Below are 15,515 nucleotides of genomic sequence, written 5' to 3' on the forward strand. Positions count from 1 at the left end.
GATGTTTTTAATAGGGTGGTATATGGGAAAAATACACCTAATGCAAACTATGGACTATAGTTAACAGTACTATTTTAATGTTATTTCATCAGTTGTAACAAAGTTACCACATCAATGCTAAGTGTCTATAATAGGGGAATATAAGTATAGTTTTTTTTCCTTTGGAGCAATGAAAACGTTCTAAAATTGAAAAAAAATGAAATGAGAAAAACAAATGGATTTTGAACCAACAAATTGAGGTTTTTCAAAATTATGAATCCTTTGCTTCTAATTATTTCTACCAAAAGCCTCTAAGTAGGAGAGCCTCTTCTATGTGAGTCTTTAACGATCCCAATTCACATAGTTTTCTACCCAAAGCCTCTAAGTAGGTAAGCCTCTTCTATGTGAGCCTTTAACAACTCCAATTCACATAGCTAACCAGTAAAGTTAAAATAACATTTCAGCTTCAGCGAGATGAAACCATAAAATTTCCAAATGTGTCTACACACATGGAATGAAATTGAAAACAAACAACTAGCAGAATATTTTATCCCAAACCTGTCACTTTTCTGAAATGTCTTTCTATAATATAGCTGTTGAGCACTTAAGTATGGCTAGTGCAACTAAAGAACTGGATTTTTAATTTTATCTCATTTTAATTGATTTCAACTTAAGTCCTGTGGCTAATGGCTTCCATATTTGACACTTCATACAGTGGATCACTCTTCTTTGATTATCTTTTTTTTTTTTCTGGGTAGATGCAGAGAAGTATCTAGTTGATGCACAATTATACACTAGATCTGTATTCTACACTCTCATTTTTATTGTTTAAACAGAACTCTAGATCATCAAAATCATGACCTCATTTTTATACAAGTGGTCTCACAGATTGACTGAACAGTGTATTAAATATTCCTGTAGTATTCACAAATGGTATTTCTTCAAAAGCATTTCTTGAACATTGTCATTTGACTTAAACCCCATTTAATTTTTTTTTCTTAAACCCCATTTAATTTTGATCACTTTGTTTTCTTCTAACCATGTAATAAAACTTGACTTCAGAAGGTCTCTGGGAAAAAACAAAAACAAACAAACAAAAAACTAAGGACAGCTGGGCACTATAACCAAACCACAAGATAAAGAACTCAGTAAAATATAAACCCAAAGGACATTTGGACTACCCCAATGTGTTAGTTAGATTCAGTTGTCAACTTGGCCAGGTGAGCATACCTAATCTTGTTGCTGCGGACATAAGCCAACGGTACGTGAACCTCATCTGTTGCCAATTACATCTGCAGTCGGCTAGGAGGTGTGTCTGCTGCAATGAGTGACGTTTGACTTAATTGGCTGGTGCTTAAATGAGAGATCGCAACATAGCACAGCCTAGCAGCTTGGCATTCCTCATCTCAGCACTTGCAGCTCAGCCCAGGCCCTTGGAGATGGAGAAAGAAATCACCCCGGGGAAAGTTGTTGGAACCCAGGGGCCTGGAGAGAAGACCAGCAGAGACCATCCTGTGCCTTCCACGTAAGAAATGAACCTCAGTGGAAAGTTAGCTGCCTTTCCTCTGAAGAACCAACAAAATAAATCCCCTTTTATTAAAAGCCAATCCATCTCTGGTGTGTTGCATTCTGGCAGCTAGCAAACCAGAACACCCAATTATCCACCAACCACAAAAAACTTATCTAATCTTTTTCTTTTCCTTAAAAACCCTTGCCTGAATACCCCTAAAAACTGGGATAAAAAGATCAAAGGTGATGGTGAAGTTACACAGAGAAGGTTAGGGTTTAACAAATGAGTATGATTGCTGAATCATTAAATTGATATTTCTTTTAGTCTCCAGTATCTTAGAGCATCTAGAAATAAAAACCTAAAATTGTGGAATTGTAACCCACGTCAAACTCTGAAATATGTTCTACAACTAATTGTGCTGTGCTTTGAAATTTATTGCTTTTTTGTATATACGTTATTTACCAAAAAAAAGTCAATTGTGATGATTAAAAAAAATATTTATTTCTTCTGGCCTCCTATATTCTGGAGTAGCTAGAAAGAAAAAGTTGAGAGGATGGTATGGTAGCCCTTGACAAACTCTGGGATCTGTCTTGTAACTAGGTGTTGGAGAATGCTTTGAAAACTATTGATTTTTTCTTTCTTTGCTTTGCATATATATTATATTATACAATAAAAAAAGTTAAACAAAACACAACAACCCTTGCCTGGAAATGCCAAGAGGGACAATTTAGGTTGCTACCAGAATCTGTGCTCCCTGACTTGCAATTTTAAGACCCCAAATAAATGCCTTTGCTACCTTGTAAAAAAAAAAAAAAAAAGGGATGGACCAGATTTGGTTCATGGGCCAAAGTATGCCAGTCCTACAAAGCTGTGTCAATATGTGACAGGCAGGCTGAGAAACTTAAACTTCTCTAGTGGTAGTGGAAAACTATGCTAAGAAAACAGGTTTTGGAACCCAATTGCCTTGCTAGCTATGGAGCCTTTGGGAAAAAAGCTTTGCCTGAATTATCTCATTCGATCCTCCTAACAATCCTGTGAGATAAATGATCTTTTCCTATGTGACAGAGGCACAAGGAGGTAAAATCCTTAGTAGAGATGGTCTAGGACACAGACACTGCTAACTTCTTTCCACCAGCATATTAATGGTCTCAAGTCACCCCCATGTTTTAAAAAAAAGCCCTTCCTGAATCCCTCCAGCTCAAACATTCACTCTCATCTCCTCTTCACACCAAACTTCTTGATGAAGCTCTCCACATTCTCTGTCCATACTTTGTCATCTCACACTCACTTGGCCACACTCTACAATCTGGTTTCTGCCCCTAGCTTACAGATATTGGCAACAGTTTGATCAAGACAGTGTCTTACACAAGAAATGCATTTATTAAGGTCTGTTTTTAAGTGCTGTTCTTCATGCTGCCAGCCCAAGTTAGGGAAAAAGACAATTGTGATGCAATCACCTCCTAGCAGGGGTATTATTTGTAGATTACGCATGATAAGTTTTAGTGACCATCCCCACTCTATATGACCCCAATATTTTAATAATTGCTTCTCCCAAGTGAAGGCAGGATTGCTCATCTAGGGTGTAGAAGCTCAAAATGAATTCTCAAGTGGCCACTGTCATGATTAAAGGATGTGGATTTACAATTTTCATGGTTATAAAGTCATGGGTGGCTCTATAAAACAAGATAGAGAATGATACAATCTTGGAAATTAAATTTTTTCCCTTACATTTGAATCTCCATGACCAGAACAATGCCATATAGATGGCTATGTGACGTGCAAATCTTTAGGAAGACATATCCTATCTGTTGGTCTTGTCACCCAGTAAGTGAAGAGATAAGAGTGCTATCCACTACTGCTTTAGCTCCAGGGTTCTGCTTCTTACACACTTAACTCTTTTTGCTTGGGAGACTCTTGAGGGCAGATATTATTTCAACTATCTTGGAGTATTCAGTGCCTCATATAGTGCCAGGCAAATAATACAGTCTTAGAAAATAACTGTTGAATGAAAAATTTCCCTCGCTGGTCCCTGGGGAGGTGATGGAGGCAGGGCATTTAACAGATTAGGAAAAAGAAAAAAAGATTCAGAATTCTTGCCTGGGAGCTCAGCTATCCTGGGGAATAGAATGAACAAGGATCTCCAACATTCAGACCATTGCTCAGACCAACAGTCCAAGCCCTTGGCCAAGCATCTCTCTCTCTTATTTGGGATCTTATTTGCCTTCTTTCTGCTCATGATTTCAATAGTTCAGGAATACAGGAAGAATGCCAATTATAATACCTTTTTTTCTGACAGCTAGGAGAATAGATTTTCTCTGCCGGTCTCTTCAACACACAGGCAACACTTGTCTAAGCTCCAACTATCATGATAACTAGTCCCATTATGAATCGGTTCTCTCTGTAGCTCCTACTCCTTGACCCAATGTGAATTTTTTTTTCCAAACTATTTTAAAAATATCTAATCTGTTGTGAATAATAGACTTTGTCACTGCTAGTTTGTCATTTCTGGGTGGACAATTTTAGATTAGGTTATAACTTGATATTTTAAATGTCAGACAAGAATATAAAAAAGCAGTGCATATAAAATCTTTAACTGCTCCTTAATGTCAAATGATTCGAAATATTTATAGGTTTTTTAAGTGTTTTTCTATCTTAAAAAAAAGGGGGGGGCAATTATTCTAGATGACAACCTAGAGATGCAATATTTCCTTGCACATATTCATCCTGGGAAACAAGGAATTTTGTAGACTGACAGTAGCAAGAGAGATTTTAAAAAGAACCCAAAGTTCCTGAGTTTATTATAACTGTTCAATTCATTGAATCTTGCTATTTTCCTACAAATACAGTGAAACAAGTATAGTTATCAATCGATACTATAATCAACTGATAAGCCAAACTGTGTGGCTTAAGAGAACAATAATCATTTATGAACTCTTATGGCTTCTGTGAGTCAAGAATTTGTGTACCATTCAGGGACAGTCCTCATACAGGGTCTCCAGTGAGGTGTTGATTGACTTCAGATGCCATCATCTGAAGGTCTGGCTGGGGCTGGGAGATCTACTTCCAAGGCAGCTCAGTGTTATGTTTGGCAAGTTGGTGATGGTGGGTGGGGGGGCTCAGTTTCCTCCCCAAGCCCAATAAAACCTTTTTCATTAATCCCAATGAGCCACCCTTCATTTTCACTATGTACTGAATATATTATAAGAAGAATATAGTGTCCCTTAGTTTTTTCCAAGCAAAAACTTTGGCATCATAAATGGAAAATAAAGTAGAGAATAAATCCATGTATTGGAGGTTGTAAGCAGTACCCAAATCCCCTTTAAGGGATGTTTTAGTTTCCTAAGCCACTGAAGCAAATAACTTGAAATGGGTTGGGTTAAACAATGAGGCCAGAAAATGTCCAAATTAAGCCATCATCAAGGTGATTTTTTTCCCCCTGAAGACCGTGGCATTCTAGGGCTGCAGTGATTTATGGTTGTGTACCCTGGTTTCTTCCTTCTCTTCCAGGTTCATGCTGTCTTGCTTCTTGCTTCTTGTGGCTTTCTCTCTCTGAATTTCATTCTGCCTGTCAGGACTCCAGTAATAGAGTTTAGATCAACCTGATTTCATATGGGCCACACCTTAAATGAAGTAGCCTCATCAAAAGGTCCTACTTACAACAGGCTCACAGCCACAGGAATGGAGTAAATTTAAGAACATGTTCTGGGGTATACCACCCACCACAGGGTGTTGAGGGTTTTTCTCCTCATCTAATAGGAGTGCTATCAATTGATAACCCTCCACTACAACCCTCTCCATGAATTACCCTGGGCTGAAGAGAGTTGCTTTGCTCCGTCCCCAAGCTGCCCTCATTCAGTGGCTGATTGTTGTAGGATAAAGGTGTGCCCCTCCAGACAACACTGAAGAACCATCTCCATTTTAGCATTCCCTCGTGGTGGGCTGTGGGTGAGGCCTTTGCTAAGACTCATTGCATGTCAACTTCTTCCTCTGACCAGTCCTATTTCCTTTCCTTCTTCCACAGGTGTTGATCTTGAGAGCACTTCCCAATAAACATCTCCCTCTTAAAGTCTATTTCTTAAAGTATCCAAATAGCAACAGGAAAATTACTCTTAGAGAAGTTAACCATCTAAATTAGACTCCTTAAACAGATGAATGAGCCAGCTGACTCTAGTATACTGATCTATTCTAGACCCAGATGTTGGAATCAAGGGATAAGACATGATAGATTACAAAACTAGTCCCAATCCTTCCCCTTTCCTAGTATCCATGCCCTTTGCAATATGACTTTGTCACTTCTACATTGTTCTGTTGGTCAAAGCAAGACATAAGGCCAATCCAGAATTAGGAGGAAAGGGAATAGATTTTACCTCTTCATAGGAAGAGCTATAGTATGCCAGTTCTGTGCCTTGGCCTCCAGAGATTTTCTGTACCTCCATCTCTCATGGAATCCTGTCACTGCCATGTGAACAAGTCCAGGCTAATTTGCTGGAGGATGAGAGATCATGTGGAATGGAGACAAGCCATTCTGGCAGAGGCCATTCTGGACCAGACAGTCCCCAACTGACATGGCCGGTCTGTAGATGCCTAAGTAACACAGCGAGATCAAAAGAACACTCAGCCCAAACTGCTGACCTACAGAATTGTAAACTAAATTAATAGTTGTTGTTTTAAATCACTAAGTTTTGGAGTGGTTTGATATGATACTGACCCTAGATTTACTGGATTCAGAAATCACTTGGGCAAGAGAAGAAGATGATGGGGATTCCAGGCTCTAGCAAAGGCCCTGGGGTCCCTTTAACTGGCTCTGGCACACCAAGCTACTCCCTGGACTGCTGCTATTGGCTCATACCTGCAACCTTCTTGGGAGGATTGCCCTGAGGCCATGGGAGCCACTTATACTGGAGGTGCATCTCCCATAACTAATGGCTGCCTGGTAACAAGATACAAAGGCCCAGCTTCCTTACCTCCTGGAGGAGCAAATACTGGTGTAATTCACACTCCAGCTCATCAGGTTGAGGTTAGACCTCATTGAAAACTTGCTAAACTTTAGCTTCTTCCCTTCCCTCACTCCTTAACAGATTTCGTCTGAGAGCACTCCCTTAACAAATAAAAACTGCACAAAAGCCCAACTCAGGTTCTGTTCCTAAGCACTCTGACCTAAGATACAGATCAAGTGTAAAATTCTGTAAAAAAAAAAAAAAAAAAAAGGAGAGGGTGGTAGTGGCTGCTGAAGAAGGGAAATTAGGAAAATACTGATCATTCTAAAACACCTTCATCAAAAGTTTGCAATTCAATAGAAGATGATTCTTCCACTTCTCCAGGACAAATACCGCCATTAGGTATAGCTACCTTCTAAGGAAACTCACTCCTTCAGAATGTAATGTTTTCTTTTTCCCTTCTATCTGGCAATTAAATATATATCCATTTATAGGAAGACACCATCACCTCCACTCATCTAACTACAGCCTTCTCTCTTCCCCATCAAAATCAGGATCCTTGAAGGATTATCTACACTAGAGATGATCTTCACTTCTTTATTTCTTAATTGTTGAACCCACATTATATGGCTTGCATTCTTGACTGAAAGTAGTCTTGTCATAGTCACACCAATGACTTCAGTCCTTACATTACATGGCCTCATTGTAGAATTTGACGTTGCTGAACACTTACTCCCAATGCTTGAAACACAATGGAACATGTGTTTAGCTGGTTTGCTGCCTATCTTCCACACAATTCAAAATCCTTTTTCCTTTGGGCTTTCAGTGTCCAAGTTTTTCTCTCTTTTCACCTACCATACCTTTCTCTCGATTATTTCATCTACTATCATGGTGTCACTTAGCATTTATATTCTGATGATTTTCAAACCTGAATTCCCAACTCCAGACATATATCCCATTGCCCTTGGCCTTATTGTACCTTATTGTATCCCAACACCTATATGCATGTATATGTATACACTCCCACATGTGTGCACACACACATAAACCCACGCACGCATACACATCTGACTCTTCTTTCTCCTCCGTTCCCTCTCCCAGCAAATGAAATTACCATTTATGGAGTTTCCCAAGGCAAAACCTTCACAATTATCCTTCTCTCTTTCCCCTTCCACTAATCAATCACTATATTTCAAATGCCTGTCATTTATACCTCTTAAGTATCTCTGTTTTTTTTTAAGTCCCCATAAGTGCATTTTATTAAAATAATGCCTTTACAAAACCCTGAAGATGCCACAGTTGTTATAACAATTTACCAAACTGTAGTTAACCAGTGCAGTTTGCTGAGCATGTTTTATAAAGGAAAGGAAATGCCAAGGCCCTGATAAAGCTGTTCCATCACAGCCTAGGAGAACAAAGGAGATTTGTTTCTTAGACACTTAAATCATGCAATTAAACAGGTAAAGAGTTTCCTTCCCCTATCTGAATTGCTCCATCACTAGAAAGATTCTGATAAATATTAACCAGACTGTTTATGTACTCAACGGATTCCACGACTTGTAATGCAGTAATGATGAGGTTTACCGTCTTCAGCTTCAAAGTTGGAGGGTTTTGGTTATTCCATTTTTACGTATCAAACTGTTAGTGGCTTTTCAGCCACAGTATCTTTGCTCTGAGATAAGCAGTCTTCTTCACAACGTATTTTTATTATCCTCATGCTCAGCTTTAAGACAAAGCAATTTTAATACCACGTGCATACCATCTGCCCTTGCTGCAAACTGCTTTTCTTAACTAGTCATAAAGCAGTTCAAGGAGGTATGATTAAGACTGTATTGCGGAATGGTGCTAGTCAATACTACATGTTTTTTTTTTTTTTTCACGTTACAGCCTTTGTTTCCAGTCTGGTAATTGCTGCTATGGAATCATATAGCAACAATGACAACATTGTAAGGATTTTTTTTGTTCTATGATTTAGTAGCAACTGAGTTCCCCACTTTTAACCCTTCGGAAGCAGATCCAAGTTTCCTCATTTGCATATTAGCATCTAAGTGTCAAGGGGTTAAAAAACTAACACAGAGATACTGCCCATCGTATTGTAGCATCGGCTGAACTGAAAGGAAAGGAAGTTGTGCTACATGTTGAAGGGATTGTGGGCAACAGAAGGAAGACGCCAGGAGAAGATAAATGCCACATGAAGCCTTCATAGTCTTGCACGTCTCCTCCATCATAGCTGCACAGTCTCCCAGGTGGTCTTTCATAGTGACCTTGAACCCCCATCACGAACCACACCTTTCTTCTTCTTTTTTGGCTTTGCTTTGCTTTGCTTGCTTCTGTTTTTCACTGCAAAGTGCTGTCAACGAATTGGTCATCTTTTTCGAAGCATCAATTTCCCATGAAATACACATATCTTGAACTGAGGCTTCCAAAAATCTGGCATACTATTGTGACTTTTCAAATTGTATAACTTGATCTTTTAGTAACTTTTCAAACTCTGTGAAATCATCTCTTGAAGACAGGTTCCCCACATCTGATTCATAAACTGTATTATTAACACCAAAAGCTTCTTTTGCCAATTCAAGGTCTGTCTCTTCCTGCAAGTTCTTTAGCCGCAGTCCATCTGCTACTGTTCTTCTGGTGTTGGCACTCGGTTCTTTGGGTTCCTCTAACCTTTTTTTCCCTTTCTTCTTGCTGTTTTTTTCTGTTGCTGCTCTTTCTTTCTGAACGTCTCTACTGTTTTTTTTTTTTCTTCTCTAAAACTTTTCCTTCTGGTTTTACTTCTGCTTCCTCTTTTCTTCTGTCATTGTTATCCCAGTTATCCTTGTTGTCCTCGTCCTTGCCTTCCCAGGGCCACTCCCCCAGCCCCCACCTTCTGCACTGGGTCTTCCAAGGAAAATGTCTCCTTGTCCCCAGAGTCAGAGCCCCTGGAGTCAGAGTCCCCAGCATCCGCCAAAGCTGCAGCCATCTCTTCTGGGAAGGACGCGCATGTGAGATGGAGGAGTTAGCAGGGTGGAGTGAGTCACTCTTCTTTACTTTTTTTTTGGAAGTGGGCAGGCACCGGGAACTGCTCTGGCATGGCAGGCAAGAACTCTGCCACCGAGCCACCATCACACCACCCCCTTCTTTACTTTTTAACATCAGTCCACTTACCATCTTTAGCTGCCACCAGGCCTAGATTACTTCAAAACTGCATCTCCTCTGAGTTCCTGTTCTGCCCAAATCCAACCCAATTTCCACACCTGCCCAGAGGGATCATTCTAAAATGCAAAGCTGATTAGGGCTCTCCCTTTGCTGAGAAAATTTTTCCAAGACTATGCTGGTAACAAAATTAGCCAAATCAGTCAAGTTGCTTAAAGAATTTAGCACATAACTTAAAGACACTCAACATAATCCAATCATAAAATGACACACTTTCCGTGAACTTGAAACTACACCTGCCCGGCTGCCAAAGACTGATGAAAGCCAAAGAGACCTGGGCAAGCCATGTCTGCAGAGGCTGTGAACATGATCAGGCTGACGAGGGTCCTTGAAGGCCCATGATCATAAACCTTACAGTGGGATTCAGGGTCTGTTCAATGTCAGGGAGCTGGTAGAGAGGTTCTCTTCCAATTCTCTAAACATCATTTCAAGACATAAGTGATCACCTTGGGCGATCACCCTCATTTCCCGAAGTTCGAACTACATAATCATGTTAGTCTTAGCTGGATCTTTCTTGAAAGGTGACTCTCCCAAACAGGTGGCCATGTGTGGTGGGATCACAGGCACTGAGCGGGGCATGTGGTCGATGTTGAGTGTAGAGTATGGGACACAGCCAAGGATACTTCCTCTCCAGCTCCAGAACCACCAGGGGAAGCCTGAAAGGGCCCCTCCTCTTGTTGGCCTTGACCGAGGGCTCGATAGAGGTGTGGACTTAGAAAAAGGTAAGAACATCACTTTGCAGTCACATCACAACCATTGGGGGAAAGTAAGGCAGCAGACCCAGAGCACTCTTTTGCTTCTCTTTTTTTTAAACTGGGAGAGACTACGTGCTTGTCCCCAGCACAGAACTTCTGCCATAAAACATAACGCAATCGTGGAAAAACCCTATGTCTGTCACCATCACTTCCACTGATCTGAAGCCAAAATCACTGTTTTTCTCCCCCAACCAGTGTCCCATATTAAATGGGGTTATTCTATCAACTAACACTGGTCAATGAGAGGATGCCAACACTTTGAGACTTTCTACATCTCCCACATTTATTTCTGTGTCTGCTGGTCATGTCCCTCTTCACTCCAGAACCCCTTCTCTGGTCCTTCCCTTGCTCTGCTGGGCATCGCAGAGGTTCATCTGTGTCAGGTGTCCTTGCCTACTGGTTTCAGGTAGGTCTGGCACAACCCTGGAGGGCAGGAAGAGGGGGAGATGCCAGGATTTCTATCCTCCTGCCACAAACAGCATCTCTGGCCAGTGGCTGCTTCTCCTCCTGGCTCTGGTTCCTGCCAGGCAGTCTTGACATGGCTCTACTTCCTGCACAATGGCACGAGCTTTGGGCTCTGGAAACGCCAATTCCACTTACTGTTCTTCTACTCCAAGGGGAGGACTGGCTTCCTGCTTTTGATAATCTTTGCACTGCCTCATCATCCCCTTTTCAACTTCTGTTGTGTTCCATCATGTGTATATCCAAGTCCCTTCAGTAAATGCCCAGGAAAACAGAAACCTCTTTGGCCCTTTCCTCAACCACACCTAAGAACTTGGATGGCTTTCCCGCCAGGCCCTTAGCTATCCCAGGCCAGTCCCCTCACCATGACATGTCTGGATTACTCATCAGCCTCCCAGCTGGTCTTTCTGTATGCAGTCTAAGGCTAGATCACCACCTTCCTCAGAAACAGGCCCCATACAATTTCTCTGAGCTTGTGTTTCACTGTCCTACACCATGTAAGCCCTTCCTTCTGCCATGCTCCACCTGCTCATTTCCAACCCCAAACCATGGCTTTTTTTCTTTTGCAGAATGCTCTCCTTTCACCTCTCCCCCCCACCCCCATTTAAACTCTACCAATTATTCCAGGCTCAGCTCAGGTGGTACCACTGCACTGAAGCTTTCATTGTCCTTATCAGATGGCAATGGCCCTTTTACCTTTTCAGACCACCTGTAGTGTCCACTTTGTTCTACTCACCTGCACTGAAACTACTTTCCACTTTTACTTGACTCTTTCACTGGAGCACATATTCCATTCCAGAGAACACTGTAAACTCTAAAAGGGAGGAACGGGACCTTGCAGTTTATCCTATGGCACTTAAACCAATACTCTGCACCACATGCGTTTAGTAAAATAATCATCGAATGAGTGAGGAGAACAGTAATAGAATGTGCTCTGCATGACAAGTACATCTTCTTTCTCCCAAAAGACAACAACTGAATGAGATCAGTAACATCAATACAGGCAGACTTCCGTGATCTGGAATATGTCGTTGTTGGATGTGGGAATAATCCTGGGTATCTGCTATCCCCGATAAGAACTAAGGAGGCATTGATGGATAGGGCTGCCACACTTAGGGCCCAGTATGTTGGAAGGGAGAGCACTTAAATTCTGTAACTATGCCAGCTTCCTCCACTAATATTCACTGGACCATCTCAACATATCCTTTGAAGGATGCAAAGACATCTGCTTTACCACACTCCTCGACTTTGAAAGGCTCATCTTTCCAAGCATGCATTCCAGGTCAAATGGATGTTAAATTTTAAATCTTAAAATTCTCTCTCTCTATATATATATATATTCTAGAATTTTAAGATTTAAAGTTTGACTGTTAGACATATATATTGCTTTGCCTACAACTTTTTACTTTAGTATCCCAATCAAGGTAAATTCAAATAAAGTTTTGAATGATTGACTTTTAAGAAGACAATGACGGAACAAAAACCTTTTCCTGGTCTTGTTCCAGATGGACCAGCTGTAACCACTTTTCATTTGACTTGCATTTGCTTACTGTGCCCTCACAATTTTTTCTAAGCCTGTGATTTATGACAAAATATACTCAAAGTGCCAGGAGTTCATAACCGTAGCTCCAGCTGTATACAATCAGACTATTTCTGCTTAGGAAAAAATAACAGGCTCTACCCTCCCTCCAAATGCCTGGTTGGCCCCTGTGCACAATAGAAAGGACCAGACTTACGGTTTTGGGGGTAGCATAGTGTTTTGGTGATGCTGAGGGAGGCTTGGCCGAACTCTGGAAGGAGGGCAGGCAGAACTTTTGACCTGTGTCCGGAGGGGAAGAGGAGGCATAGATGCGATTTTCTAGTCGCTCGGGTTCGTGCTTATAGGACTCAAGAGGAAATGTGTGCTGTTTGGTCACTTGGGTGGGTGTAGATGGAGAAGAGGAGAGGCCGGAGGCTGCGAAGAAGAAGCAACAAAGTGCTATTAGAAGTCTGACTGAGATTGAGGAAGGCAGAGAAGGGACCTTACGTGTCTGAGTGCCAAAAATTTTAAATGGCAAAAATCTAATTGACTGCATTCTGAATAGTCAGAGAAAGCTTTTATAAATTTATTTCTTGTCCCTGAGAATCAGTTGGGTCCAGAAATACCCTCACCCTTCACCGTGGATTCCCTTGATGTGGGGGGATGTTCAAATAACACAGCAGGCATCAAGGTGAAAGACTTTTTATCTATCTACACACACACACACACACTAAATGCAATTCTTCTCTATTCAGTCAAATATTTGAGCTCCTCCCCTACAAAGCACTGTGCCAAGAACTAACATGGTAGCTACCTATATTTATAGAAATAAGATATAAGAAAGTTAATAAAATATTCAATAGAGACGTATGACAATATCACCAAAGTCACACACGATGATAACATTTAAGAAGCAGATGCAGTACTGCCACTACCATCAAAATGTGCAACAAATCTCTCCATTTTAAGTTCCCAGCAGTGAGAATTCACTATGGAGACAGACACCAGAGAAGATTTCGGGGAAGGGGACTTGAAAGGTGAAGATTTAGACAGTAGGAAAAGGGAAGAAGCAATTGGGGTGGGGGGCGGGTCATTGCAGGTGGGCTGGGGGAGTGAATCTGCCAGCAGCCAACCATGTCCACTGTGAGAGCCTGGTGATGTCCAGGAGGCCCGTTGAAGGCAGGTGCCTTAGCTTTCCAGGGCTTCTGCAACAGTCCCACAGACTGGTTGGCGTAAACAACCGGAATTTTTCATCTTACAGCTTGGGAGGCTAGAAGTCTGAAATCAAGGTGTCAGCACGGCCATCCTTGCTTTCCCTGAAGTCTGTAGTGTCGTGGAGGTGACTAGCCATCCATAACTCAGTCTCTGACCCTGTAACATGGCCACCCCTCTCCTTCTGTCTCCTCTTCATTCCTACTCACCAGGTCCAACTTTTCTCTGCTTCTAAGGACTCCAGGCATGCTGGACGAAGGTCCGTCCCGATTCAGGGTGACCCCATCTTAACCGTCACAGATGTGTCCACGTGCCCAGGACCAGTGGTTAGAATTTGAACACGTCTTTGTGGGGGGCATGATTTTAATCCATAACAGCAGGCCTATTGCTCACCTCTAGCTGACAGCTGCAGGAAGACAATGTCGCCCAATATGGATTTGTTTTTCAAGAGAAGCAGAATCTGGATTTGGACTTGATATTTCACATCTTATAAGCAACTGAATACATTAAAAATATATACATATATTTAAACTATTCAAGTCAAACCCAAGATGTCAATAGATCTGGCCCCACGGCCACCCACTTGCTACTTTTGGCCTAAATAAAGATCCACCGGCCTGCAACCCTGTGAACTGGGGTCTCCATTACCCTGTTCTTTGGTGCTGCTTCCCAGACTCGTCTCTTCAGAGCCCCCGTGAACACGTGAATTCCTTTTCTGCTTACATCACACATCCCTGGGGAGTGTCCTGCCCCGTTTGTGTGTCCAGACATCCAATCTCCCTCGCCCTGCCTCCCTGCCTTGTGAGCCATCCCTCCTCTGAACTCACAAAACACTTTTCGTCTGTACTACCTGCTACCAGCTAATGGCAAACTGTTTAGCACTAAAACCAAATATAAAAGTACATAAGTCTCAGGCTGTGCTCCAGTGGCTCAGTAGCAGAGATCTCACCTACCGTGTTGGAGGCCTGGGTTCAATTTCCGGTGCCTGCTCATGCAAAAAAAAATAAAAAATAAAAATACTTAAGTCTCCTCTCCCAACAACAACAAAAAGCTGTCTGTCGTTTGGGCCAGGGATCTTTCCCACGACTTTGTGTTGCCCGCAGCTCCCAGGACTGTCCCAGGTGCAGGGAAAATGCTTGAAAAATACCTGCTGGCTAGCAGGCAAGGAGAGAGTAAAGCACAGGAAAGGGAGCAGAGCTTTCAAGGTGGCTTGAACTATCTCTCCCTCTCCAAGCCCCAAGGCCCAGAGTGTGTGGGAGGTACATATTTCCTGGGTGGGAGTTTGGAAGTAACCATTTCAAGAAGGAACATCATCTCCCAGAGAGTCCTTTTATGACATGAAGCCACCAAGGAGGATATGTCACACCAAGTGGAAAACACTGCTCTGAAGCCCCAGGCTGATTCTCTGGTCAGTAGCTCTAGGTGAAAGCAGAAGATAGAGGATCTATTACACTTTTTTTTTTTTAAAGTAGGACTCAAAACTTATAATAGGTCCCTAACTGCAATGCCCCAAACTCTAAAAAAAAAAAAGTTTTCCTTCAAAGGTCTTGAGGAACAAGCCCTGCTTTGAGGTGGGGCCAGGGGCAAGAGGAAAAGGAGAGGAAGGAGAGCGATGAGAGGGAGTGAAAAGACACCTGACATGGCTTAGCATGAGAGGGCCATGGGTTGGTCCAAGGGAGGACAAACAGACGGGGCGGGCTGGCCTGGGTTCTGCGCTGTCCTTTGTGCCAGGCTCCAGCTTTGTGGGACCATCCTCCCCAGAGAGCCCCACAGGGGGTGGAGGGATGATTGTGTCAGCCAAGGTTCAAGGGGGTGGGCCCTGGGCCTGTCAGGGGCTCTGCTGGGGGCAGAGGTGAGGAAAGCCTCTCATGCTTTCTGCTTTGTTTGTGGCTTGTGTGCCTTACCCGGCCGCAGACCCCCAGGGCTGGCAGCATGTTCTTCAAAGG

The 15,515-nt window shown here is 42.3% G+C and overlaps 1 protein-coding gene and 1 pseudogene across 13 annotated transcripts in view; both read right to left on the minus strand.

The window, feature by feature from the left end:
• PRKAG2 (protein kinase AMP-activated non-catalytic subunit gamma 2) overlaps window positions 1-15,515 on the minus strand; it is a 614,065-nt gene that overhangs the window by 173,318 nt on the left and 425,232 nt on the right. For 11 of the 13 annotated variants that reach the window (XM_077150199.1, XM_077150232.1, XM_077150194.1 and 8 more), the window contains one exon: window positions 12,575-12,792. In XM_077150199.1, coding sequence (XP_077006314.1) covers window positions 12,575-12,792 — 218 coding nt within the window. Of the gene's footprint in view, window positions 1-12,574; window positions 12,793-15,515 lie in introns of those variants that run through there. The other 2 variants (XM_077150282.1, XM_077150272.1) reach the window with 2 other exon arrangements.
• On the minus strand, window positions 1,638-12,568 carry LOC143674552 (eukaryotic translation initiation factor 3 subunit J pseudogene; annotated as a pseudogene).

The sequence above is a fragment of the Tamandua tetradactyla genome, chromosome 1, assembly GCF_023851605.1.
Source record: "Tamandua tetradactyla isolate mTamTet1 chromosome 1, mTamTet1.pri, whole genome shotgun sequence".
Classification (NCBI taxonomy): Eukaryota; Metazoa; Chordata; class Mammalia; order Pilosa; family Myrmecophagidae; genus Tamandua; species Tamandua tetradactyla.